The following is a 26,089-nucleotide window of genomic DNA, read 5'->3' on the forward strand; positions in this document are numbered from 1 at the left end:
TAGCCTAACGTTCACAATAAATTATTATTCATCATTTTCAAAACGAATAACCTGTTTACTATCAAAATGTTGATATTATAATTAGTTTTACATAAACCTTTATTAAACAAATTCAGGCCATTACAATCTTCGTTTGACAATCAATACATGGAGTACAAAATACAGGTATCCTCAAGTCCTAAAAGTATCCTTTGGACTTTGTGATTAGTCTTACGTTAAAAAAAAAAAAAAAGATTAGTCTTACGTTGCCTTACGTGCCTTTGACGTCATCGCACCCGGAAGTGAGAGTGGGAAGGTGAATTGTACGAGGATAAACATGGCTCGTAGTTTGTTTTGCAGAGCTGTCGGTGTGTTTCAGCTCAGCAGGACTTCACCACTGCTGACAGGGAACCGTTTCTACTCTCAGACGGAACCGGAGCCGCTGACGGTGAGACAGCAAAACAACGGAATAAGGTACAGTAACAAAATGTGTCCTTGAAGCTATTATACAGAACTGCTGTCAGGTAAAGCTTATTTATGGACATAATATAGATTTGGACAACAAACAGCATGTTACAGTGGTACATACAGCACTTCTTTAAACGTGCCAATGTCTTAAGATAAATTCGGCATACATTTCATTCCTGTCAAAACCATATTTTTGTAATAAAAAGCCACTATTTGGATTTCACACTTACTGTTAAATCAACGTTTTCTTTCTCGAGGTCTGGTGTAAATTACTTCCCATACTATGAAGTACTTCAATTTATAGAACGATATCATAATTAATGCAATGTTGGAAAGTAATTCCGTATATTTACTCAAGTCCTAAAATGTTGAGGTACTTTATTTTTCTTTACACTACTACTCATACTACTACTCCACTGTCATATGATACAATATTTCACTTTTTGGAGTACATTTGCATTGTATTTTGCTATAATTATTTGACAGCTATAATAACCACTTACAGATTAAATTAACAATTAAAAACAAATAATTATAATAACGTGGATTAAAACTAAAAAACCCAAAACTGTAAGTACCAAAAACTACTTAAAATATATGGAACTAAATCTGTGCAATCGGCTTTTGTTCCATAAAAATAGTTAAAATTCTTGGCCAGCTACCACATTAAAATATATTTTGTTGATGATACTTCTTCACATGTACTTAATTAAGATTATGAATACAAGTCTTGCTTTTAATAGAGTATCATTACATTAGTAGCATAGTATTGCAACTTTTTAAGTAAAGAATGAATACCTTTTATATCGCTAAACTTATGAGCTCGTTTTTTGTTTAAATGCAAAATATTTATCTGGTATGCCATCTGGTTACTATGTAGATTTTAGATGTATACGGTTTCTGTCCGTGGTGGAGAGTCATAAGGTCTCACAAGTACAACACAAATTGTTCATCAATGCAGTACTTCAATATTGTCTTTGGGCCTAGTTAAAGAAAGTATTCTGTTCAATAATACAAACCCTGAAGTTGTACCAAGTGTGTATCTTTTTATAAATGACTAGAGAAAATTACTACATTAAATTACTACATTTTTGAATAGAGTTTGGTTTAGATGGAAAGGGAAGTGGGACATTATCTTATTGGTAAAACAGGTCATACAAGTTCCACAGATTGTTTCTTTAAATCTTTTGACTAAACCTGGAATGAATATAATATTCCTTAGGTACAAGTGTCTCTAGTATTTAGTTTATAACGACTCCGCTGCAGTTCATTCTTATTTTTTTTCATCTTCTGCGTTTGTTTATTACAGAATCACAGTTGTTTTCTTCTTTATAAGGAAATGCGAAGTTTGGTGACTTTTTGGCCCGCTAACATAGCCACAGATCCCTGTACTACAATACCAGTTTAGTAGACAACTTCTGTAACAAACTGCAGTGCTCAAATACATAAACCACCACTGTAGAATGTAACTACTTCTTCTTTTTCCAGGAGAATAATATTGAACAATCCCAAGAAGAGGAATGCTCTGTCTTTGTCCATGCTGGAATCCCTCAAAGAAAACATCCTTACTGACGTCAACAGGGATGATCTCAGAGTTGTTATCATATCAGGTGGTTACAGTATTTATTGTGAGTGTGTGATAGAGAGGGAAACGATGGTGGTCTAACGTGTGTGTGTGTGTGTGTGTGTGTGTGTGTGTGTGTGTGTGTGTGTGTGTGTGTGTGTGTGTGTGTGTGTGTGTGTGTGTGTGTGTGTGTGTGTGTGTGTGTGTGTGTGTGTGTGTGTGTGTGTGTGTGTGTGTGTGTGTGTGTGTGTGTGTGTGTGTGTGTGTGTGTGTGTCAGCCAAAGGTCCAGTGTTTTCCACTGGACACGACCTGAAGGAGCTGACGTCAGCCCAGGGCAGAGAATATCACACAAAGGTGTTTCACATCTGTGCAGAGGTTAGTCTCTGTGTTTCTTTCTCCCACCCTTTGTCTTTTTTTCTTCTCTATCTATCTATCCCCCAGACTTTTTTGATTGTTGATTAATGTAACTACATTTTTTTTATTAATCAATTCATCTATTAGTCTGGAAGATTTAAAGAATTATGACAAATGGGGGCAGCCTGTAGCTCTCCCAGTAGGAGCGTTCACCCCATGTTGGTGCGGGTTCGAATCCGACCTGCTGCCCTTTTCTGCGTGTCATCCCCCATCTCTCTCCCCCTTTCCTGTCTATCCACTGTAACTATCTAATATGAATGCTTGCTCCTGGGGAATTACTGGAATTGTTGGGTCTAGTGTGGTCTAGACCTACTCTATCTGTAAAGTGTCTTGAGATAACTCTTGTTATGAATTGATACTATAAATAAAATTGAATTGAATTAAAATGAAAAAACTCCAAAAAAGAATCTTTAAAAAAAGAATTATGACAAATGCACATTTTATGATAATGTGACAGGATTGCCATGTTCTTTCACTTTATTTGTTTATGTATTATTTATCTATGACACACACACACACACACACACACACACACACACACACACACACACATACACATATACACACGCACACACACACAAATAACTAAAGCTGTAAAGATTAATTGATTACTATTAAATTAATCAATTTATAATTTTTCTCTGTAAATTCTCTGATCCTAGCTTGTTAAATGTGAATATTTTCTAGTTTCTTCACACCTCTGTGTTAGTAAACTGAATATCTTAGAGTTGTGGACAAAGCAAGACATTGCAGGACGTCATCTTGGGCTTTGGAAAACATGGAGCGACATTTTATAGACCAAACAAACTAATCAATTAATCAAGAAAATAATTGTTGCAGGCCTACAAATACCTACACTGGCTCTTGTGCTTCAGGTAATGACTCTGATACAAGACATACCCGTTCCAGTGATCGCCATGGTAAACGGTGTTGCCACAGCAGCCGGTTGCCAGCTTGTTGCCAGCTGTGACATTGCCGTGGCGACGGAGAAGTCCACCTTTGCCACTCCAGGCGTCAACGTGGGTCTGTTCTGCTCGACGCCGGCGGTGGCCATCGGCAGAGCTGTGCCGAGGAAAGTAAGAGCTGAACTTAAGTGGAAAGACACTCGCCCACTTTCAGTGTGTTTTGAGCTGATGTTTAATTTATTTACATTTAATATTTTCCTGCATTAAAAACTTGTCAGGATTAAACAAATATCTGAGCTTTTAGTCATAATTAGCACATGTTATTATCTTTGAGTTTTGAACTGTTGGTCGAACAAAACAGGAAATCTAGACATTACTTTGTGCTCTGGGAACTTGTTCTGGCCATTTTCAAAGTAATTGTGAGTTGTAGCCCTACGTTATAGCCCTACTTATTTTTTATTTACTGTTCCTGTCAACTGTAAAATATCCTGCCCAAATGTTTTGTGATTATTACAAATTAATATCGGCCTTCTTTTTGACCAGGTTGCCATGGAGATGCTTTTCACAGGAGCTCCCATCTCCGCCCATGATGCTTTGCTGCATGGTCTGATCAGTAAGGTGGTGCCAGAAGAACGACTGGAAGACGAGACGTTAGCCATCGCCCAGCGGGTGTGTCAGGCTAGCCGACCTGTTGTAGCCCTCGGCAAGGCCACTTTCCAAAGGTGAGAGTTTTCAGAGTACAGACAGAACTCTTTTTTTTTTTTTTTTTAACTTTTTTTTAAAGGCCGGTGATGCTTGAGATGATTCAGGGTGGTCACACCCAAAACAAGAAAAGGTTGAATTTTCAAAATGATTCTATCAGTGGAAAGACTGTCAGCCTGTAAGTGATGATGGCATCAACATTTTTGGCTATTATGGAAATATAAACTGATTTTTTTTAAATGCTGCATTTTGGCATCTTAGCTGGAATTATTAGAGAATATTTTTGGGCAAACATTGTTGGTGATGACAGATATAAAATGTTATGAAGAACTTTACATTTTCCCTAATAATCAGCATTCCTCATGTGAAAACATTTGAAACAATATAACATATACATTTCCCTTCACATGTGGTGTTCTGTTCTCCTTTGTTTCCTTCAAAGACAAATGGCTCAAGGTCGAGATGCAGCATATGCCACCGCCTCCAAGGTGATGGTTGACAACCTGGCGCTAAGAGACGGACAGGAGGGGATCCGGGCCTTCATAGAGAAACGCAAGCCAGTGTGGAGCAATAAAGCAGAAAAAGCCCATGACTGATGGACTGTTGACTTTATCACAGGAGACAGTGATTATCCTGACTGGTACATGTGGTCTTTGGTTACTAGTGTGGAAGAATAATTCGCACCAGTCCCAAGTCAATGTATGGGCTACGCTACTTTTAAAATGTAGCTGTGTAATTTGCAAGATCACAGCGATTGAAGTTTGAATTATTGACTTCCTGTTCCCTCAGGATTTTCTGAAGACAAGTAGCTGAGCCATTGTGTGCCTTAAAAGTTGCTTTGTGGAAATAAGAAGGACATGCTTTGTTACCAACCAGAGGACTCCAGATGTTATATGACATAATGGACGAAGAATGCTGCTCTTTGTATTTGTATAACTGTAAATGCAATTAATAGGCATACACATTGGTAGGAATTATTTCAAATTTCTAGTGTTTTGGAAGGAAATTACTGCATCATTTTCTGCATAGACAATATGAGGTGACTTACAGTTTAAGCTCATTAGGACCTATCTGGTTCTTTGATAAAAAAGTAAATGCATGTGTACATGAAGACATAAGAGGAGACATCGCAAGCTGCATTTCGGCATGTAAAGGGATAGCTTGGAATCCAACCACCAAGCATAAAATAGCTGTGTGCACTGCAAATGGTGAACAGAAACTAAATGTTTCACACGCAGTTTAAATCAGTTTTGGATTCTTGGTCAGTTTTAAATGAATTTTTTATCTATTGGGTAAAGGGTGGTGTTTTAATCCCATTTGCGTCAATGAAGCAATTTCTCAGCAGCAAAGTTAAAATAAATGGATGCCCTAACATAAAGCTATTTTATCATTGAATTATTCATAACATTAATATCCTCAGAAAATTGAGGACATTCAAAGAAAACTCTATAATGTAATGTATATAACTTTATAATAAGTTGAAAAATACTCCTGGAGCCAACTGGTTACTTTTACTTTGCAACACAATTGCGGTCCTACAAGGTTGCCATCAAGTAGGGCTATTACTAAAAAAAAAATTTCACAATAAAATACTTACCACGAAGTATATGAATATGGTCATGACCAAAATAGTTTATTAATTATTTTTAAATTATTTTATTATCAGGTACATTTATATTAGTTATTTTCTATCATTTAAAAATTTCCGTATTTACTAACATTTTAAAATTTCCGTATTTACTAACATTTTTAGTTTATATATAGATGAGGTCACATCCGTCCGCCATCTTTGTTTTAAGGTAATTTCCGAAAGCAGGTCAGAAACTTACTCGACGGAGTAACTTTTTATACTAGACGAACAGAAGTGACTCTAGAGAGGCTTTCCAACAGCGGTAAGCATTGATGTGTGACCTTTTGTGTTTAGCAAAGTTTGTCCGTGATTTATATTTCAGCACAACTGAGAAGATAGTGCGTGGTTGACCTCTTGTCATGCTAAAGTTAGCTAGCTAGCGTTAGCTGTTAGCCCAAACACTACTTTACGGCGAGTTTCCGCCCCCTGGTGTTGTGTCGAAGATTTTTTGCCCACTGAACGTGTCTCCCCTATCTATTTCATACAGTATTTGATTTTAACCTGAACCAAACCTTATGCCGTAACCGCGGAGTGGTCGCTTTCAGTTTAACCGGAGGGAAACACGATTCTACACAACACCGTGACCGCGGCAACTCATGCACTTTTCTTTTTAACCAGTTTTTAAACTAGCCTCACTGCCGACCGGGGATACACGCTAACAAATAGTACCTGCTGCTTGTATTACATGTTTAATGTCTTGCCTCAGTTTCACACTGTTTTTTTTTTTTTTCTTGCTAAATGTAAGCACGCTTCTGCTGTTTTGTTGTTGGTGCTTGCATATGGTATCTTACACTTGAGATTAAAGTTGTTATCGGCATTAATGTCTTGCCAGTTGTTGAATGCCCTTGGTTGCTGGGTTTGCTTTATAATGGTGTAGAGTAGACACATATAGCCGACGGCCGACCGTTGACAGAAAACCCCGTCGATATGATCAGTCGCGTCCCCGAGGTCCAAAAAACTGCCTCGGGACACATCAAAAAGACGAGGAGTAATACGCCTCCATAACAGCAGGCGGCGCTAATCTGTAACGTTGCCCAAGAAATGAAAACCGGCAGCTGATTGGACGAACAGGTCACATGGGTTGGTTTTCTCCGGATATTCAGACCTGGACTGTCATGGCGGCCGTTCAGAATACGATCTCATATTGTACTAAAATAGTTCACTGAAACGTGTTTCTGAAAAAATTTAAAGTGAGAAATAGGCCATGCAGTTGCTGAATCTGTCTTCATATCAGCTCACCAAAGGTCAGTTTAAAAGATTTTCATCAGATTTTGAGAGACTGTAGTCACCTCATTCCGCTCGTCATTTCCGGGTGAGTCCTGACGGCCCTGCCGCCGACCGAACATGTCAGGTCGGCCAAAATGAACGCCGACAGCCCCCCAGACAGACGACGACACGGGATACACTGAACCGATTTGAGTCACTGACCTCGCCAGACTGTCCCACGGCCGATAATCGGCCTGATGTGTCTCGGCCACATTGAAGGTTTAAATGAATAGTCTTTGGATTGCAAACTAATGTTACATAGCAGCAGGCAATGAAAGCCTAATGGTCATGGTAATGAATATGAATACTCATGTTTATATTGGGTTCAATTGGTTTTTGTTGTTGCTGGGTTGTTTTCTTTGGGTGGTCTTGAACTATTAATTACTGATGGTAATTAGTTATTAGCTAGGCAATTCATTGATTAGCAAAAAATGTATGGCATGTTTTTTTGAAAATCCAAACACTACTTTACAGAGAGTTTTCCTGTCTGCTGTTGATCAGCGGAAACTCGTGCACGTCCACTTCCACACTGGCTTCCACTTACTGCCGACCTGTTCAGTTCTACCAAAGAATTTCTAATATAGGAAGAAGTTCCACTTCCTCGTTACTTCCAGCTTCTGAACTGGTTGCAGTTCCACCAGAGTTCCATATAGGGGGCGCTCACAGGCCAGTGTAGAATGAATGGGACTCTATGGTAGAGCTGAAGATCTTAATTAGGTCTTAATTTCTATTATTTTACACGGGCTCGGGCCGGGCTTGCGCTTCGGGTTGCATTGTAAATGAGCGGTCAGCTGATGCGTTTCGATTAGCGTGAAAATGGATCATGAGGAGGTAAAACGGAAGCTGGTCTCTGGAGGAATTAGTCTGTTTCTTTGTTCGAACTTCCAAGTGTCCTATAGCCTCCGTTAGTCATGAATAAATGATGTTAAAACATGTATAAATTACCCATTTTTTACGAAAGACAAAGGAGCTGTGTGCGTGCGGCGCAGTCTCTTTTTTTCTTTCTCTCCCTTTTCTGCCGAGTGGTGCGTGTGCCCGCTCGCGGTGTGAAGCGCGTGTCCGCGCTATTCTCCGACACTCTAATGACTGCTGATAGACGGCTTTTTGTACAGTCGGGTAAACGGGTTTGGGCTTGTAAAAAGCCCAAAATGTACTTGTCGGGCTCGGGCTTTTCGGACCGTACTTTTAAGGCCCGATTACAGCTCTACTCTATGGAGCTATACCCCTCAAAATCCACTTTTCTTAGGATATAATTTTTGTCTAGTAATTTGAATGTTGCATTCGAAAGGGGAGGCTAAGAAAATAAACACTGTTGGGTGTTCGATTTTTTAAAAGTCGTTTTTTTTGTTTTAAAAAGCCTTTTAAAATGTCAATGACGTCATACACATATACGGCCAGAGATACTGCTTTACGGCAAGCTCTGAGTCGCTTCCCTTGTTCTCTCGAGGCATCGACAACACAGCTGACAGGTTAGGCTCTCCCTGTCAACACACATGCTAGAAAGAGGTTTGCTGATATTTGAAAGACCACGCCGAAATATTCACTCTGACATTCTGGTTCTGCTTTGGATGCCGTCAAGCGGGATCTCCGATCGTAGTCAGTCCTTCACTGACAATCAGGCGAAAGAGACAAATTTAGCCATCTAGCTCCATAGAGTCCCATTCATTTTGCACTGGACCGCGATCACCTGCAGTGGAACTCTGGTGGAACTGCAACCAAATTCGGTACAATGGGGCTGAATAGGGAGTGGAACGGCTTTCCGTAGACTGGCTTTGGTTCTACTGTAGGTTTTTCCCGCTGAATGTCAGTAGTATTCTGCTGTTGTTAGTAGCTTCCAGCTTGAGTTACGTTGCACGTGAGATATCATTTATTATCAGCATTGTTGTCAAACGTTGTAAAAAGTACCTATTTTCGAGAAACCAAAGTAATGGGAAATTATTTTTTTGTCCAAAAAACTAAATCAGTTTACATAGACACATCAAGGAAGCAGCAAATTATCACATTTTATTTTTGGCATTAAATGTATGTAAATTGTTGCAAGTACATTTTTTGTCGATGAGGAAAAAAGTGTTTAATTATTACAAACTATTCTTCCAACATTAACTTAAGTATTTAAGTAAGGTCAGTTTCCAGTAGGGCTGCAACCAAGTTCATTTCAGTCGCATACCAATCAACAATTTATTCTAGTGAGCTAGTTTAAGTTTTCCTCTAATATTTATCTTCTCATGTATGTCAATTGTTTCCCAAAATAACATGACTGAGCTTAAGATTTGTGGGTTCAAAGCAACATCTTGCTGTATGACAAGCATCTTTTTTAGCTCTTAGCACAGATTTGTCATCTTAAGGCCCTGACACACCAAGCCAACCGTAGGTCCTAGTTCGGCCTACGGCGACATACCGATGGCCTAGTTTGTGCGTTGTCTCGCACCATCGCCAAGTGTTTGCCTTTGGCGGTCGTCGGCCGAACAGCCAATTCATATGATTGGCTGTTCAGCTTGAAAACGAGAGGGAGGAAAACAAACAAACGTCTGTGAGAGGCACACACAAGGCTCCTTTCATTTTTCAAGAGCTGTCAAAACTGGTAAAAAATGACGTTAAAATGTTTCTTTTAAAAAAAAAAACACAGGTTGAATGATTGGAATAACTATTTTTGCACATTATGTCCATAAGATGGCAAATGTACAACGAGATATACATAACTACTTGTGTAGGCATATTTATTCCAACAATAACATGTCTTTTAAAAGATCTCTACATACCTACACATTACAAAATGAACTAAAGTTGAATGACGAATAGATTACCGCCGCCTGCTGGTATGGAGAGTTATTTCCTCTCACGCAGGCAGAGAACGTACGTGGTACTTGGCAGTCGGCTGTAGTCTCTGCGATGTGTCCAGTGCTAATGTTTGGCCCAGGCAAGGCAGGCGTGAGGCGACACCACAGTCGGCTGTCCTCGCCACTAGTCCCCGGCCGTCGGCTTGGTGTGTCAGTGCCTTTAGTGACAGGTCTTTACACCACTTTGCAGGAACCAGAGGCAGGAGTTTGTTGTTCCCCAGAGTTTGCTCATCCGGCAAAGCTCTTGACATGACTTTCAACTGAAGCCGTGTTCAACTAATTTATCCAGAAAGATACAAGAACATTCTAATGCATTCAGCAGCATATTATTTTTTTCAGTATAACTTACTTATTTTTAACAAATTGTTTCTGTACATTTTCTAATCATTTAGATTGTAGCAGGGCTGCACATAACTAGGTCTATTATTTTCATTATTGGTTATTCTGCCATTTTTTTATTAGTTGGTCTATACTGAAAATACACATTACAGTTTCCTGAAGCCAAATTTGACCTTTATCTTCAAATAGCTTTTTTTTTTCTCCAAGCAAGCAATTGTCCAACCCCCCAAATGATCAGTTCACAGAAGAATGGAAGCTGAAAATCCATAAAAGCTGGAACTAGTCAATATTTGGTAGATTTGCTTAAAAAATTTAAAAGTATTTATCTGTTGCTTGACTGATGGATTAATCCACTATTTCAGATTTGTAAGTAATGACAACACTGTCGGCGCGTCCACATGATACAAGTTTTCTGTAAACGCACATTTATCTTGTTTTACTGGGAAAAATAATTATGATAATAATTGGTTTTAAGATATGGCTGCAACTGAATGATTTTCACTCTAATTTAGCCTGTCAATAATTGGACACGTCGTTTAGAATATAGTGAAAAATGTCCACAACAATTCCCTAATCACCAAAGTTATGTTTTCAAATGGCTTGTTTTAAGCCAAAATATATGTAATGTAGAATGGCAGAGAAAAGTAGCATATTCTAACATTTGGGAAGCTGGAACCAGGGACATTTTTATCTTAAGACATTATTACATTATTGATTAAATACAAAAAAAGGTATAGTCGATTGTTATCTGGATGCGGAAGTTATAATAGACTATAAACAAAAAATACTGATTCAATAGGATTAGCCTAATATAGGTTTGACGGCTGAGAAAGAACTGTTTCTGCCTTTCATTGTTAAGTGCTGGAACCTCAATTACTATTACTAGTTACCAAATCTATCATCCCGGATTCTGCATTTATTGCATCCTAAAAACACTTTCTGCCCTTTTAAAAATACAACCTATCCTTACCTTTTGGGCTTATATCCTTATGTCCCCACTGGGGGGCAGAGTTTGATTATTAGTAGAAAAGACAAGCAGCAGAAAACCCCCCATTGGAATAAACGGCAAGTCAAAGACAGAGCCAGCAACTCATTTTCACTGACCTCATTTTATTAAGCAAAGTATCAGAATGGTCTGCAATTAGTTGTTTAACAAAGATAACTTAAGGAATGTAATGAACAGTACGGTAATACTGTTAGAGAAATACCTGCTTCAAAACCACGAGGATGAGGAAGAATAATAGGGAATGTGACTGATTAAATGTTGAAATGTGATTAACAGATTTGTGACACGTAGTGTGTGAGTGAGTGTGTGCCAGCAGCTGAACAGTAGTTGATATGACAGTGTTGAAAATAATAAGACGTAATGAACTTGCACTGTAACTAGTTCACATCTATCTCTGGCTGCATGTGCTCAAGATGTGGTAACTACAGTTCAGCAATAATGAAAAAACATGTTATCTATGGTTACTATATATATTTATTATTAGCCCTCACAAATTAGCTCTATATTCCTTGAGTCTTTAATCCAAAAACTACACTGGCCTCAAATATGTGTAAATAACCAACTTTACTTCACGTATAAAAGAGCAATTAATTGCACATCAGTTAATCAGGAAGGAATATTATCACTGAAAAGAGACTCGAAAATAAACAACAAACCCTGCCCTTTCTATACTGTAGGCGCTGCAAAATTGAAATTGAAATCAAAACGTACAGTGTATGTATGTTCATTACTGCTTTCTAATTTTATCATTGGACATAGTATTATTTCTTCTCTTTTAAAAATAACATTCACAAGCATATAGAGTAAATCAATCTCTAATGTAAATATCTGCAAGTAACATAAAAAAATAAAGCTGGAAAATAAATCAGTTTTCCCTTTTCAGGAGAATGTTCCCCTGCTACTGACAACTCAGGCATATTAACAAAAAAATCCACTGTACATACTGTATCAGACTCTAAAAGATATATTCTGTCTCCTCTTGTTAATGCTCTACATCGAAAAATAAAATAAAACTTCAGTCAGTTTTTTTTTTTCTCTTTTTAAAGTGATCAGTAAAAACTTCAAAGGCTGGTGCATCCTGCAACATTACGATGCAGCGTGACAGTCAGAAGGTCAGTACTTCACACATAAAGAACAGAGCAGAAACAACACCAGGCTCCTAACAAAGCTAGGACTACTGCTTGTCTTTACCACAGTGTCAATGACTACACCTCAGTTTCTTTTTTTTTCTATTTTGTTTTTTTACAGAGTCTTGCCATTTCTCTATCGTCCAATCACAGCAGCATGGACTCCTGCATGGCAAACGCCTCCTGTGCGTGCCTGTAGTGTGGTCCTCCAAACAGCTGGGGGAGCTGTTGCCTTACGACAGGCTGCTGCTCCTGGAACTGTGTCCTGTAGTGAAGCAGGCCGTCTGGGTTGGGGGGGAAAGTAAACTCCTCAACGGGAGACATTTGGGCTCGCTGGAAGCTGGGTGAGCGCGGCATCCCACCTGGGGATTGAAGGGGCAGCCCATCCTCTGGAGCCCACGGGAGCCCGTCTACAGGCCGCCGAGGCCCGCCTTCTGGCAGGTAGTGCGGGTTCACTTCGCCCCTCCGATGCCCCTCAAACCTGTAGTCCACCGGAGCGTAGACCTGTGCGGTGGAGGTGAGTTGTTGCAGGTAGATGGGGGTGGATCTCCCCTGGGTTTCCAGCTGCAGGGAGTGCTGCGGGGGAGACCTGGCGTTTCGGGGGTTGTGGGAGGAGCTAGGTGGTGGCTGCCTGCGGTATGTAGCGAAGGAGTTGTTCATAAGGGCCTTCTCTGGGGAGAGGCTGTTGGTCTGGCGCTGGGTGGTGGCGTACGCTCGTTCCCCGTACACCACACTGGAAGGTGGGGTAAATCGGGAGGGGGGCGCATAGAGTCTATCCTCTCCTCTGTGGTCCAGGCTGACGCTGTACGATGGGTGGAAGATAGGGACTTCGGTAGTAGTTCTGCCTGGGGAGTGCTGCTGGGGAGGGGTGTGGTACCGGCTTTGGCTGCCAGGGTAGCTGGCCTGGACCCCCCTTGGACTGTTGTGGGAAAATGTAGGAGGAAGAGGGTGTTTGGCCATCCTGGGCCCTGATGCGACGGAGACGACGCTCCCAGCCAGGCTGGGTCCACGACTGGGGCTGCCCTGATGGAGGGACGATGCACCGAACGGTGTCTCACTGCAAGGGATCCTCATTCTGGACGGGGGGCTGTCGAGCTCCAGGATCTCAAAATCCTGCTCCGGCATCCCTGGTACATTGTCATACTGGGATGCGTTGGAGCCGCGGTTGGCGTCGGGGATGAAGCCTTTAGAGCGTGGCCGGCGGTGGGGCGTTGCACTGTCTTCTGGGCTGGAGGGGGCCGGCGACGTCCCTCTGCTCAGATGGACTTCCCGGGCAGCTGCTGCTTTGACTGCTTCCAGTTTTGTCTCGGAGGGTTTGAACCAGCGGGGAGTGATTTCTTTGCGAGAGCTGGAGGCCGCATTGGAGTTATGGTTGGCGGTGGCGTGGCTCTGAGGCTTCCCTCTTTCCCCTGTAATGAGCTGTGATGTAGGGGTGGGGGCTGAGGGCGGTGTTGCTCCCCTCTCCGGCGTGGTGGAGGTGGACTGCTTTCGCTGCACATTTGGGATCTCCCCCGACCCCCTGGAGCGGGCATCCCTCTTGTCAGCCTTGTGGTGGCGGATCGATTTTTCCAGCGAGTCCCGGCGTGACCTGCTGGGGAGGCGACTGTCCCGCTGGCGGTCTGGTACAGGACTCGGATCCCTGGTAGGCTCGACTGGCTCGGCGTGGCTTTGACCGTTGGCCACGTGGTTCACTGCTGCTGCTGCCTGCTCAGGAGGGAGCTGCCCTAGAGGCTTCTTGGGATACTCGTCTTCTTTACCTGCAAGATGCAAACAGTGGAAACGCATTAGAGCACCATCGGGAATCAAATGTGAACATTAATGGTTTGACACACTTTGTGGCGCTGATTCAGATGAGGAGTCACAACAGGGACATGGATTCATGCAACACCACTGCCATAGAGAGGTAAAAAATAAAGGAGAATTACATTCATCACGACACATAATCACATTTCCACAGGCAAAGAGCAAAGGACAGAAAAAAAAAACCATCAGAAAGAGTGTTTGATATTAATTCCCAGCTCGCTGGAGGGGGCACAATTAGGAAGTGACATTCAATTGAGTGGTCTATTTCATTAAACTGTACTGAGCTGCAGCAGTAGCACCAGACTTAAAAGGTCATACAGAAATAGTTTTTGATTAATGAACCATGTTGAATGTACTGAGACAGATCAGTACAAGCATTAAAGCCAGAGCAATATTTCTTCACTTAAGACTACTCAGCTTGCACCAAAGTTACTATTCTACGACCAGTACAAGTTATGACATTAATACTTAAAGTTACTGCTTCACGTCACAAAGAAATAAAAAGTACAGTTGACAGGAACATATATACAGTGTGCAGACACAGTGATGGTAACGCTGGGTGTTGTTGGGGACTGTAAGGCCGGCTCCACACTGGCTGCGTGGTGTGAGCGTGTCAGCTGCGTGGCGTGTCTGTTTTTATTTCTGCTCCCATGTTAACAGGTTAGAGCTTTCACACTGCCTGCGTGACGCACACGTCTCAGGGGTGGCTCGCGCCGAAAACACGCGATACGCAAGCCGTGTTGGAAGCGTTTTCCAGGTTTTGACATAAATGCAGATATAAATGTCATTTAAAAAAAATAAATAATAATTATCGATTTTCAAATATTTCACCCGTCAATACAGAACGAAATATTCTGTAGCCTATTTTGCTGTTGCTGATGTTTAACATGAAGTGTACTACTGATTGATTGCATTTTATCAATGGGAAACATACATGTGTCCAGACAAGGCCTAGCAGCAGTCCCGCGTCAGACACGTTTCTGGTGTGTCAAGACGTAGAAAAATCCACGCAGACGCCACGCAACAGAAACGCCCCGCTCACGCCACGGAGCCAGTGTGAGGCCGGCCTAAGGGAAAGTGTGATCACCAAATTCAGGCCAGGAGGCATCAGCTGGAGGGAGATGAAGTGCTGTAGGAGTCATCCAGTAAGTAAACGTATTGGAACTGAATTCACAAACTAAAGTGTCTGTTCATGAGTTTATCCCCGGACCTCAGCCTTTTTTTCTTGTACACATGGGTTAAATTAACAGGGGTTAACCTAAGCTACCTCATCCAGTTTCCCCTCTGCAGAATTGACTGTTAGTGGTAGGGAAAAAAAAATATCTATCTTTGAGTACATTTGTGAGACCGTTGGCCAAAATCAGAAACAGCAGTGTTGCAAAGTGTTCTTTCGAGCCACAAATTAAAACTGTTTTGTTGTCTTTTAGGAATCCTTCTCCACTGGAGACTGTCCTCTGACATTATCCTGTCACTATCCGGTAAGTAAACCTACTCATAGTTCCTTGTATGCATTTTCAGATATAGAGCAGGCAGGATGATAGTTTACTTAGGGCTGTGACGGTATGGATTTTTCTTACCACAGTGAACAAGCAACCTGTCACAAATGGCGGTTAAAAAATATAAATACGGGTAACTTTTCTGTAGAAAATTTAAAGCTTTATTTGGTATCTTAAACATTTTTAATTTTGTAATGTGTGGAAATTATTTCACTATCAAAGTAGATTTTAAGTGACCTGTAGCTATTAATAAAGGAGCGGTGCAGTATATAACATTAAAATGTAATAATCAAATATACAGGGCTTGACATTAACTTTTTGAGGCACTTGTCCTTCGGACAAGTACATTTACGTTTCACTTGTCCATGAACAAAAGTCACTTGTCCGGGTAAAGATTCATCATTTTATAATTTCTTTTGTGTTTTGCTAATGCAGAATTTGAAGAAACCATTGAAAGCATCCAAACACTATCAACATTAATACAATTCAGTTTAAACAGTAGAAAAAAATGTGTCCCAAGAATAGATTTCCCCATCAACAAGAAAAAAGCATCTCCAGACTCATAATACAAAGTTATACTTTGCACGCCGGTGTGCAGAAGTTAATATATTGAGATTCTAAGTGAATATTTTAAAGTTTCTCATTACTTTCAGATTCCTAGTCAATATTCTAAGTTACTATGTCAATATATTGAGATATTCTGAGTTACTAAGTCAATATATTGAGATACTGAACCAATATGTTGAGTTACTAAGTCAATATATTACGACACTAAGCCAATATATTGAGATTAAATCAATATTTTATATAGTTTCTCATTACTTTGATATTCTTTGTTTATATTCTGAGATACTGAGTCAATATATTGAGATACTAATTCAATATTTTGACCAGAGGTAGTGGTGACTTGAACTTATACTATATCTAAAATAATTTTGTAGACATAACAATGGATTTTGCCACTAAATGTTGGTGTCAGCGTGTTTTTTTTTTTTTTTTTTTTCTTTCTACAATTTCACTTACCAAGGGATCCTTTAAAAAGGTGTAGCTACTTTACAGTTGATTATTACCTGATATTTAATCCGCTACAAACGAGTAGCGGAGCAGCTAGTAACGTTACGAGACAGAGAGCCGTCAAGAGTCAAATTAACTTCATGCTTCATCCGCACAAAGCACACTTCTATCGCCACGAGTGACAGCTTTATTCGGCTCGTTTTCTGTGAACGATGTGGGGACGGGGTAACGTTAAAGCGGAGTTAGCATGCTAACGTTAGCTAACTAACACCGGCTGCCTGGCTTGCTGGTTCCGCGGTGCTTTCTTGCTGTATCGCTTACAGAGAAGGAGCTGAACAGTGGGCTGGGTCTAACGTCAGCGGTCCGCTCTCCCGCTGCTGCTGGGTCTAACGTTAGTTAATGCATTTGTTTCAAATCGGTAAAGTAAAATCTGTAACATAAACGGAATGAGTGGCACATAATAACGTATATAATGCTTCATCCACACAAAGCACATTGCTATCGCCACGAGTGACTTCTGTTTTCAGCTTGTTTTCTGTGAACGATGTGGCGAGGAGGTAACGTTAAGGTGGAGTTAGCAAACTAACACCGGCTAGCTCGCCGTGCTTTCATGCTGCTTCGCTTTCGGAGAATGCGCTGAACAGCGGGCTGGGTCTAACGTTAGCGGCCCGCCGACCCGCTGCCCGGGATTGTGGGGTAAAATATGTATTTGTTCCAATTCTGTAACATTGACGAAATGAGTGGCATTTTGTTTTGTTTGAGTTTTAACTTGTCCAGTGGGGCAAGTAAATTTCTCTTCCACTTGTCCTACAAAAAATCCACTTGTCCCGGACAAGCCTTAATGTCGAGCCCTGAATATACATTTGTAGTAATGTGAGCTGATTTTAAGGGTCATAAAAGATGCAATTTCTCCTTGTGTGACAGTCTTTAGGGGGAGTCGAACAAGTCACTATCAGTATAAAAGATAAGAAAAGGTTGTGTTGATCTTAAGTCCAAACTGTTTGCTCATACAATCTTGTGGTTTCAAGCTTTGAACAGTGTGCAGCACCTTTCCTCATATTTTGTTCTGAAGGTACATAAAGATTATATTTACTATCAGCACAAATGGTCAGCTATTGGTAACTTTTAAACTCAACAGCCCGTATTGACCTAAACTCTGTCTCTCAACTTTTTTCGGGAGTTAGTGACAAAACAAAATGAACTGAATCCAGCCTCTGCCACTCTAGATCAAAGATCCATCCAGCTGGTGCTTGCAGTAAATTATACTGTGGTGGTGATGTGGTTAGTAAAAGTGGAGTCGATCTCTTAACTCAAACTAGGCAAAGTGAAGTTCAAAACCATAAAACCACAGTCATTCTCACAGTTCTGCCAATACAAAAATGCAGATTTAAAAAACTATCCCCCTTGCACCGCAGCAAATGTGGTAGCAGATGGTTGTTAAAATAGAAGTTAAACAAAAGCCTCCAGTGTTGGAAAAGTGGCTCATTATCTTGTCAGCGGGCAGGGGAAACGAACAGACAGCTACTGTTATATTTGTGTGGGCTCTGGAAGAAAGGCAAATTCTGGTTCCTTCTTCAGCTACAGTATTGATGTCAAAAAAATCTTACAACGAAAAAAGTGTCAACTGCTGGTTTAGATGACTAACTGGCTAATGACTAAATACAGGAAGACAACACAGGAACCTGAAAAAGATTGTTGAGGACAGGTATTCTGTATTTACAAATACAAGACTGCACTTTTAAAGTCAGTAGAGGCACAGTAATAGTCAGTGTGCAGATCAGCTGTTGATTAAAAACAGTGGTTGGCCAACAAAATACTATGATAAGCTATCAAAACCAACTTATAGAAATGCAGGGCCTTACGTTGGCCACCAGAGGGCACTTTATGTCACCTGAAATTTAACAACCACTTTGATATCAAAACATGAGTCAAGGGTAAAAAAAACCAACTGAAGATACAGAGACAAGAGGAGAGCCAGCCACTGCAGGACTGAAGCAATGCATCTGAACTTAGTTAAAACATTATGTGGGGGATAAAAAACTGCTGGAAGACCCAAGTGCTGTTGGACAGACAGGCGACAGACAGGACAAACGAACAGATGGACAGAGACATAGAGAGGGGAAGACCAGTCAGGATAGCCCACCGGTTACTGTTGTAGGAGGGAATGTGGCCCCCACTCACAGCCACACTTTTGTTGTTGTTAGCTAACATCGTTTGAAAGAAGAGGGAGAGAAGGAAGATTAATGAGGAGACAGAGCAAGATTAGAAACACACACTGCTATTATTGCTACAGCTACAAGCTAAAGGGCAGCAGGAAGCCACGCGTATTCTAGTCATGTAAAAGCAATAATAATAATAATAAGAGGTGCATCTGTTTCACTGTCGACTAAAAACCTGGGTGTTTCTGGGTAGCATTTGTCCTTTTTAGGGACCATATATGTAAGGATTGCCGCTTTTAATAGCGGATTATTTTTAGGTTTGGACATAGTTGTGTGTAGAAATTATGACTTTAAATTGCTTTTTCAGTCCAAACCCAAAAAGATTTAATTTACAATAAAAAAAAAATAAATAATACAGAAATATCGATAAATCTTTTTGTTTTGCTCGGTAATAAATTATAAAAAGTATTTTTTCTCAGACTAATTAGGGATACTGAGACCCTTATAATGACTACTACTTGCAAAAACATACTCATCCATACTTGTGTATATTGTGTTAGTTCAGGCCTTCCTTTGTACGACAAGCATACTATTAACCAGCTCTGCATGAAATAAAACAAATTGCATAATACTTTGATTTGCTGTAAAAGGCAGATAAGAACAAGGCTGAATACTGGTTTAAAGTTGTCTCTGTGATTTAAGGTCCAGTAGTGATGTGGCTGCAACAAGTGCAAAATAATATTTTCGTATTCATAGCTAGTTGCGCTTTGTCTGTGTGCTTCAGCTGTAGCAGTACCTGGCGCGGGCAGCTCCAGCTTTGCCTTCCTGAGCTCCGTCATGGATGCCTGGAGCTGCTCGACCACAAAGTCGTCCTCGAAGAAGAAATCTTTGGACAAAGTCACCTGCAGAAACTCCACCAGCTCCTCCATGGACAGCTTCATCAGGTGCTCTGCAAATCACACACACACACAACACAAGTAAGACTTTTTTTAGTCTTTGAAAGGTGGACATCAGTAGCACTGAGTAGAGTAAACAGTCTTACTCTTGTGCAGTTTGAGGATAGTGTAGGACATGGTGGGCAGCACTCGTTCTCCCTCCAAGATGTAGATGTCCCAGATTCTGAGGGTCAGGGTAAAGGGAGTCTTGACACAAACGGAACAAAAGGTTAGAAGATCTTATTGTTGGTTGTAGGCTGGTTATATATATATATATATCTCTATTTTTGTTATTGTCAACAAATCCCACCAAAAGTGGACTAACACCAATGTGTTAGTCCATCTTTCATTATGTTCTGTCTTTCCTACCTTAGCCCATTGGTTATTTGATGAATGGAATCTTTAAAAAATGGGTCACAAATATATACTGTATATATAATAAAAAATAAATAAAAAAACACTGTACTGGACAATGTAGTTTTTAGTAAATTTGCTCAAACGGGAGGAAATGGTGCATTTGTCGGGGACTTGTTAGTAGCATCGATTTATTGTTGGTTTTGCTCTTTTTATGGGATTTGACGACAATAAGGAAATTACAGAATATCCTTTAAAAGTCTGATGTTATCCCATATCGTTTAGGGCAGACTTGAAGTTGTTTTCATTCCGATTACATAAAATATGCTTTTATTTTCATCCCAATTTTGTTTTCTAATTTTCATATAAATAATCAAACTTAATGCTGAGGATTAAATATGTCTTGTTGTGAGAAGATTAAGCAAGGACATGTTCCCATGGGCTGTGAAAGAGAGCCTCCAGCAGCAGTTTTGTTACATTTTCCTATTTCTTGTGTGGGGTTAGCTTGTTGGTAATGTACTTACTCTGTCCAGGAAGCACTGGAAAAACCACTTCATGGTGTAGAGACTGGTTAACACCTCTTGGTTGTCCTGCAGCAGCAAAAACAAACCCAACAGAAAGTCTATTTAGTGCACTGAGCAGGGCACATATTCTGTTTGTATAGGTCTCTTTCCTATGATAACATAATTTAATCTAGATAATGTATGTCACTTGTCAAAATATAATGCTTGTTTGTGTTCTGTATGTCCAGGAAACACTCATATCTCTAGTATATTGACCACTTCTTTTCTTTTAGAACATATTATTTATCAATGCATTACGCCTGAAGGTGTATTAAATAATGGCACTAATAATACCCAAAGTGTTCTAATGTATTGACATGGGCCAGAAGTTGTATTTGTAGACAGACTCCTGGTATTCTGAGCACTTGTTGCATTATTAATTGCTACAGCAGTGTTTGGTCTCACCAGGTGTTGTTTCAGTTTGGGCATCATCTTCTTGAGGATGCGGTCGTGGTGATCCTGGAACCGTATCAGCTTCGGGAAGCCGGGGATAAAAAACCCTAAAGGTAAGGACAGAACAGATGGTCAGGTTAACAGGTGATAACTATTGAATCATTATTATTACATACTATGACTTAAAAAAATGTATAGCATGGTAATATGACTTATTTGTTTTAACTACAATTGTCGATGGTATTATGACTTTTTTTTATGGCTTTTTTGACATACTATACTATGACTTTTCGGATAATATTAATCGGATAATATGACTTCTGTCATGACTTTGTTCAACACACTATACTGATTTTTGTTTTGATATACTATACCATTATTTTTTTCATGACTTTTTCCACATACTCTACTATGACTTTTTTTGACATGCTATACTATGACTTTTTTCTTTTTACGGTGACCATCACTGAAAAGTGAACACTGGGGCTGGAACAATTAGTAAATTAACTGAACAAAACTAAAATGTCATTGACAGAAGATGAATCTCTGAGCTACTAATCCGGCATTTCCCTTCTTCTGTCTGTCTTTAGGCTGTGACGCGAGCATCGGGAAGGTGGTAAGATATGAGTCTGACCCAGCGGATCTGTGGGAAACCAATCTTAGACAACAACGCAGTCAACCTGTTCTCCTTCATCATCATCACACTAGTCCTGCCAGGGCTGGCATGGGGGATGTGGCCTCGATAGACTGACAACTGTCAATGCAGTGCAGCCCGACGACTAACATGAGATGGACTGCTGATTATTTGAGTAATATGTTGGTTGGTGTTGATTACAGAAGCATCACACTAAAAGTTAATACAACACACACACTCTGCCTGCATACTTGAGAGGCTCTGATCATGATATCTCTTTGGAAGAAAAAAGAACAGTAATAAATACTAACTGATAAAAACTTTACAGTAACTGATGGACAGAGGATATTTATGCAGGTTTTAGGAGAACGTTTTATGGCCCGCATGCAGATATGGAAGTGTAATGAAATGGGTTGTGTTTTTGTTCTGTATTTTAAATTTGAAGCTGGTTTTTCCCCGCTTAATGTGATGTTTCAATATTTAAGACTGATTTCTGGTATTGTTACGACCATAAGTTATGCAGTATGTTTCAAAGTGAGCCTCAGTCTTCACAGTATGAATTTACATGTTCCTAATTAAAAATGTATTTCCTGTTGTATTGGCTGTTCATACTTTTAAATAAAAGGTGTTTTTTGTTTGTGTGTGAATCAGCCATATTATTACGTAAAACAAGTCATAATATAGTGTGTTGAAAAAAGTCAGGATAGCATGTCAAAAAAGTCACAGTATAGCATTTCGAAAAAGGTTCGTAGTATAGTGTGTTGAAAAAAGTTATAGGATGTCATGAAAAAAGTCATAGTATAGTATGTCGAAAAAAGTGATAAAAAAGCCATAGTATAGTATGTCGAAAAAAGTGATAAAAAAGCCATAGTATAGTATGTCGAAAAAGTGATAAAAAGCCATAGTATAGTGAAAAAAAAGTGATAAAAAAGCCATAGTATAGTATGTCGAAAAAATTGATAAAAAAGCTGTGGTATAGTATGTTGAAAAAGTGATAAAAAAAGCCATAGTATATTATATCGACAAAAGTGATAAAAAAGCCATAGTATAGTATGTCGAAAAAAGTGATAAAAAAGCCATAGTATACTATGTCGAAAAAGTGATAAAAAGCTATAGTATACTATGTATAGTAAAAAAGAAAAAAGTGATAAAAAAGCCATAGTATAATATATCAAAAAAAGCCATAGTATAGTATGTCGAAAAAAGGGATAAAAAACCATATTATTGTATGTCGAAAAAGTGATAAAAATGCCATAGTATAGCATGTCGAAAAAAAAGCCATAGTATAGTATGTTGAATAAAGTGATAAAAAAAGCCATAGTATAGTATGTCGAAAAAAGTGATAAAAAAGCTATAGTATAGTATGTTGAAAAAAGCCATAGTATAGTATGTCGAAAAAAGTGATAAAAAGCCATAGTATACTATGTCGAATAAAAGTGATAAAAAGCCATAGTATAGTATGTTGAAAAAAGCCATAGTATAGTATGTCGAATAAAGTGATAAAAAAAGCCATAGTATAGTATGTCGAAAAAAGTGATAAAAAGCCATAGTATAGTATGTCGAAAAAAGCCATAGTATAGTATGTTGAATAAAGTGATAAAAAAGCCATAGTATAGTATGTCGAAAAAGTGATAAAAAAGCCATAGTATAGTATGTCGAAAAAAGCCATAGTATACTATGTCGAATAAAGTGATAAAAAAGCTATAGTATAGTATGTCGAAAAAAGCCATAGTAAAGTATGTTGAAAAAGTGATAAAAAAGCCATAGTATAGTATGTCGAATAAAGTGATAAAAAGCCATAGTATAGTATGTCGAAAAAAGTGATAAAAAAGCCATAGTATAGTATGTTGAAAAAAGCTATAGTATAGTATGTCGAATAAAGTGATAAAAAAAGCCATAGTATAGTATGTCGAAAAAAGCCATAGTATAGTATGTTGAATAAAGTGATAAAAAGCCATAGTATAGTATGTCGAAAAAAGTGATAAAAAAGCCATAGTATAGTATGTCGAAAAAGTGATAAAAAAGCCATAGTATAGTATGTCGAATAAAGTGATAAAAAAGCTATAGTATAGTATGTCGAAAAAAGCTATAGTATAGTATGTTGAATAAAGTGATAAAAAGCCATAGTATAGTATGTCGAAAAAAGTGATAAAAAAAGCCATAGTATAGTATGTCGAAAAAAGCCATAGTATAGTATGTTGAATGAAGTGATAAAAAGCCATAGTATAGTATGTCGAAAAAAAGTCATAAAAAGCCATAGTATAGTATGTCGAAAAAAGCCATAGTATAGTATGTCGAATAAAGTGATAAAAAAGCCATAGTATAGTATGTCGAAAAAAGTGATAAAAAGCCATAGTATAGTATGTCGAAAAAAGCCATAGTATAGTATGTCGAAAAAAAGTAATAAAAAGCCATAGTATAGTATGTCGAAAAAAGTGATAAAAAAGCCATAGTATAGTATGTCAAATAAAGTGATAAAAAAGCCATAGTACAGTATGTCGAAAAAAGTGATAAAAAAGCCATAGTATAGTATGTCGAAAAAAGCCATAGTATAGTATATCGAATAAAGTGATAAAAAAGCCATTGTATAGTATGTCGAAAAAAGCCATAGTAAAGTATGTTGAAAAAAGTGATAAAAAAAGCTATAGTATAGTATGTCGAAAAAAGCCATAGTATAGTATGTTGAAAAAGTGATAAAAAAGCCATAGTATAGTATGTCGAAAAAAGTGATAAAAAAGCCATAGTATAGTATGTCGAATAAAGCCATAGTATAGTATATCGAATAAAGTGATAAAAAAGCCATTGTATAGTATGTCGAAAAAAGCCATAAAATAGTATGCCATAAAGTATAAAAAGCCATAGTATAAAGTCATAAAGTGATAAAAAAGCCATAGTATAGTATGTCGACAAAAGTGATAAAAAAGCCATAGTATAGTATGTCGACAAAAGCCATAGTATAGTATATTGAATAAAGTGATAAAAAAGCCATAGTATAGTATGTATGAAAAGTAAAATGTTGAAAAAGTGATAAAAAAGCCATAGTATAGTATGTCGAAAAAGTGATAAAAAGCCATATGTATAAAAAGTATAGTATAAAGTGAAAAAAAAAAGCCATAGTATAGTATGTCGAAAAAAGTGATAAAAAAGCCATAGTATAGTATGTCAAATAAAGTGATAAAAAAGCCATAGTACAGTATGTCGAAAAAGTGATAAAAAGCCATAGTATAGTATGTGATAAAAAAGCCATAGTATAGTATATCGAAAAAGTGATAAAAAGCCATTGTATAGTATGTCGAAAAAGCCATAGTAAAGTATGTTGAAAAAGTGATAAAAAGCTATAGTATAGTATGTCGAAAAAGCCATAGTAAAGTATGTCGAAAAAGTGATAAAAAAAGCCATAGTATAGTATGTCGAAAGTGATAAAAAAGCCATAGTATAGTATGTCGAAAAAGTGATAAAAAGCCATAGTATAGTATGTCGAAAAAGTGATAAAAAAGCCATAGTATAGTATGTCGAATAAAGTGATAAAAAAGCTATAGTATAGTATGTCGAAAAAGTGATAAAAAGCCATAGTATAGTATGTCGAAAAAAGTGATAAAAAGCCATAGTATAGTATGTTGAATAAAGTGATAAAAAAGCCATAGTATAGTATGTTGAAAAAAAGTGATAAAAAGCCATAGTATAGTATGTCGAAAAAGTGATAAAAAGCCATAGTATAGTATGTCGAAAAAGTGATAAAAAGCCATAGTATAGTATGTCGACAAAAGTGATAAAAAGCCATAGTATAGTATGTTGAAAAAAGCCATAGTATAGTATGTCGAATAAAGTGATAAAAAAGCCATAGTATAGTATGTTGAATAAAGTGATAAAAAAGCCATAGTATAGTATGTCGAAAAAAGTGATAAAAAAAGCCATAGTATAGTATGTTGAAAAAGTGATAAAAAAAGCCATAGTATAGTATGTTGAAAAAAGTGATAAAAAGCCATTGTATAGTAAGTGATAAAAAGCCATAGTATAGTATGTCGAAAAAGTGATAAAAAAGCCATAGTATAGTATGTCGAAAAAAGGGATAAAAAAAGCCATAGTATAGTATGTCGAAAAAGTGATAAAAAAAGCCATAGTATAGTATGTCGAAAAAGTGATAAAAAGCCATAGTATAGTATGTCAAATAAAGCAGAGTATAGTATGTATATCGAAAAAAGTGATAAAAAGCCATTGTATAGTAAGTGATAAAAAGCCATAGTAAAGTATGTTGAAAAAGTGATAAAAAGCCATAGTATAGTATGTTGCCAAAAAAAAGCCATAGTATAGTATGTTGAAAAAGTGATAAAAAAATTCATAGTATAGTATGCTCGAATAAAGTGATAAAAAGCCATAGTATAGTATGTTGAAAAAGTGATAAAAAAGCCATAGTATAGTATGTCGAAAAAGCCATAAAAAAGTATAGTATGTCGAAAAAGTGATAAAAAGCCATAGTATAGTATGTCGAATAAAGTGATA

At 38.4% G+C, this 26,089-nt stretch overlaps 2 protein-coding genes across 9 annotated transcripts in view; one reads left to right on the forward strand and one right to left on the reverse strand.

Annotated features, from left to right (window-relative positions):
- Positions 1–270: 270 nt before the first annotated feature.
- Positions 271–22,236, forward strand: echdc3 (enoyl CoA hydratase domain containing 3). Of its 5 annotated transcripts, none has more exons than XM_028570223.1 (13): positions 271–453; positions 1,936–2,057; positions 2,290–2,387; positions 3,302–3,502; positions 3,875–4,053; positions 4,476–5,925; positions 12,158–12,223; positions 12,360–14,141; positions 14,986–15,186; positions 15,469–15,519; positions 19,495–19,687; positions 20,971–21,068; positions 21,546–22,236. In XM_028570223.1, the coding sequence occupies exons 1-6, from the start codon at positions 317–319 to the stop codon at positions 4,627–4,629; spliced, it is 891 nt and encodes a 296-aa protein (XP_028426024.1). In that variant the 5' UTR covers positions 271–316; the 3' UTR covers positions 4,630–5,925; positions 12,158–12,223; positions 12,360–14,141; positions 14,986–15,186; positions 15,469–15,519; positions 19,495–19,687; positions 20,971–21,068; positions 21,546–22,236. The 5 variants fall into 5 exon arrangements, with proteins under 5 accessions (XP_028426024.1, XP_028426022.1, XP_028426023.1 ...); XM_028570221.1 differs by having other exon boundaries at positions 19,495–19,654; XM_028570222.1 differs by having other exon boundaries at positions 12,360–12,755; positions 19,495–19,654.
- The window catches only part of usp6nl (USP6 N-terminal like), a 111,999-nt gene continuing 97,105 nt past the window's right edge, over positions 11,196–26,089 (reverse strand). For all 4 annotated transcript variants that reach the window (XM_028570220.1, XM_028570218.1, XM_028570217.1 and 1 more), the window contains 5 exons: positions 20,968–21,062; positions 20,524–20,589; positions 19,753–19,852; positions 19,507–19,659; positions 11,196–13,995 (listed from right to left, as the gene is read on the reverse strand). In XM_028570220.1, the coding sequence (XP_028426021.1) occupies positions 12,386–13,995; positions 19,507–19,659; positions 19,753–19,852; positions 20,524–20,589; positions 20,968–21,062 (2,024 nt within the window). In that variant the 3' untranslated portion in view covers positions 11,196–12,385. The remainder of the gene's footprint in view (positions 13,996–19,506; positions 19,660–19,752; positions 19,853–20,523; positions 20,590–20,967; positions 21,063–26,089) is intronic.

Source organism: Perca flavescens, chromosome 23 (assembly GCF_004354835.1).
Source record: "Perca flavescens isolate YP-PL-M2 chromosome 23, PFLA_1.0, whole genome shotgun sequence".
Classification (NCBI taxonomy): domain Eukaryota; kingdom Metazoa; phylum Chordata; class Actinopteri; order Perciformes; family Percidae; genus Perca; species Perca flavescens.

Bases quoted from the DNA above. Each gene is read 5' to 3' on its own strand.
- echdc3 (XM_028570223.1), top strand. From the start codon at position 317: ATGGCTCGTAGTTTGTTTTGCAGAGCTGTCGGTGTGTTTCAGCTCAGC. The intron at 2,058-2,289 runs GTGGTTACAGTA...TGTGTGTGTCAG, and splicing joins CAGAGTTGTTATCATATCAG to CCAAAGGTCCAGTGTTTTCC. The intron at 3,503-3,874 runs GTAAGAGCTGAA...CTTTTTGACCAG, and splicing joins GCAGAGCTGTGCCGAGGAAA to GTTGCCATGGAGATGCTTTT.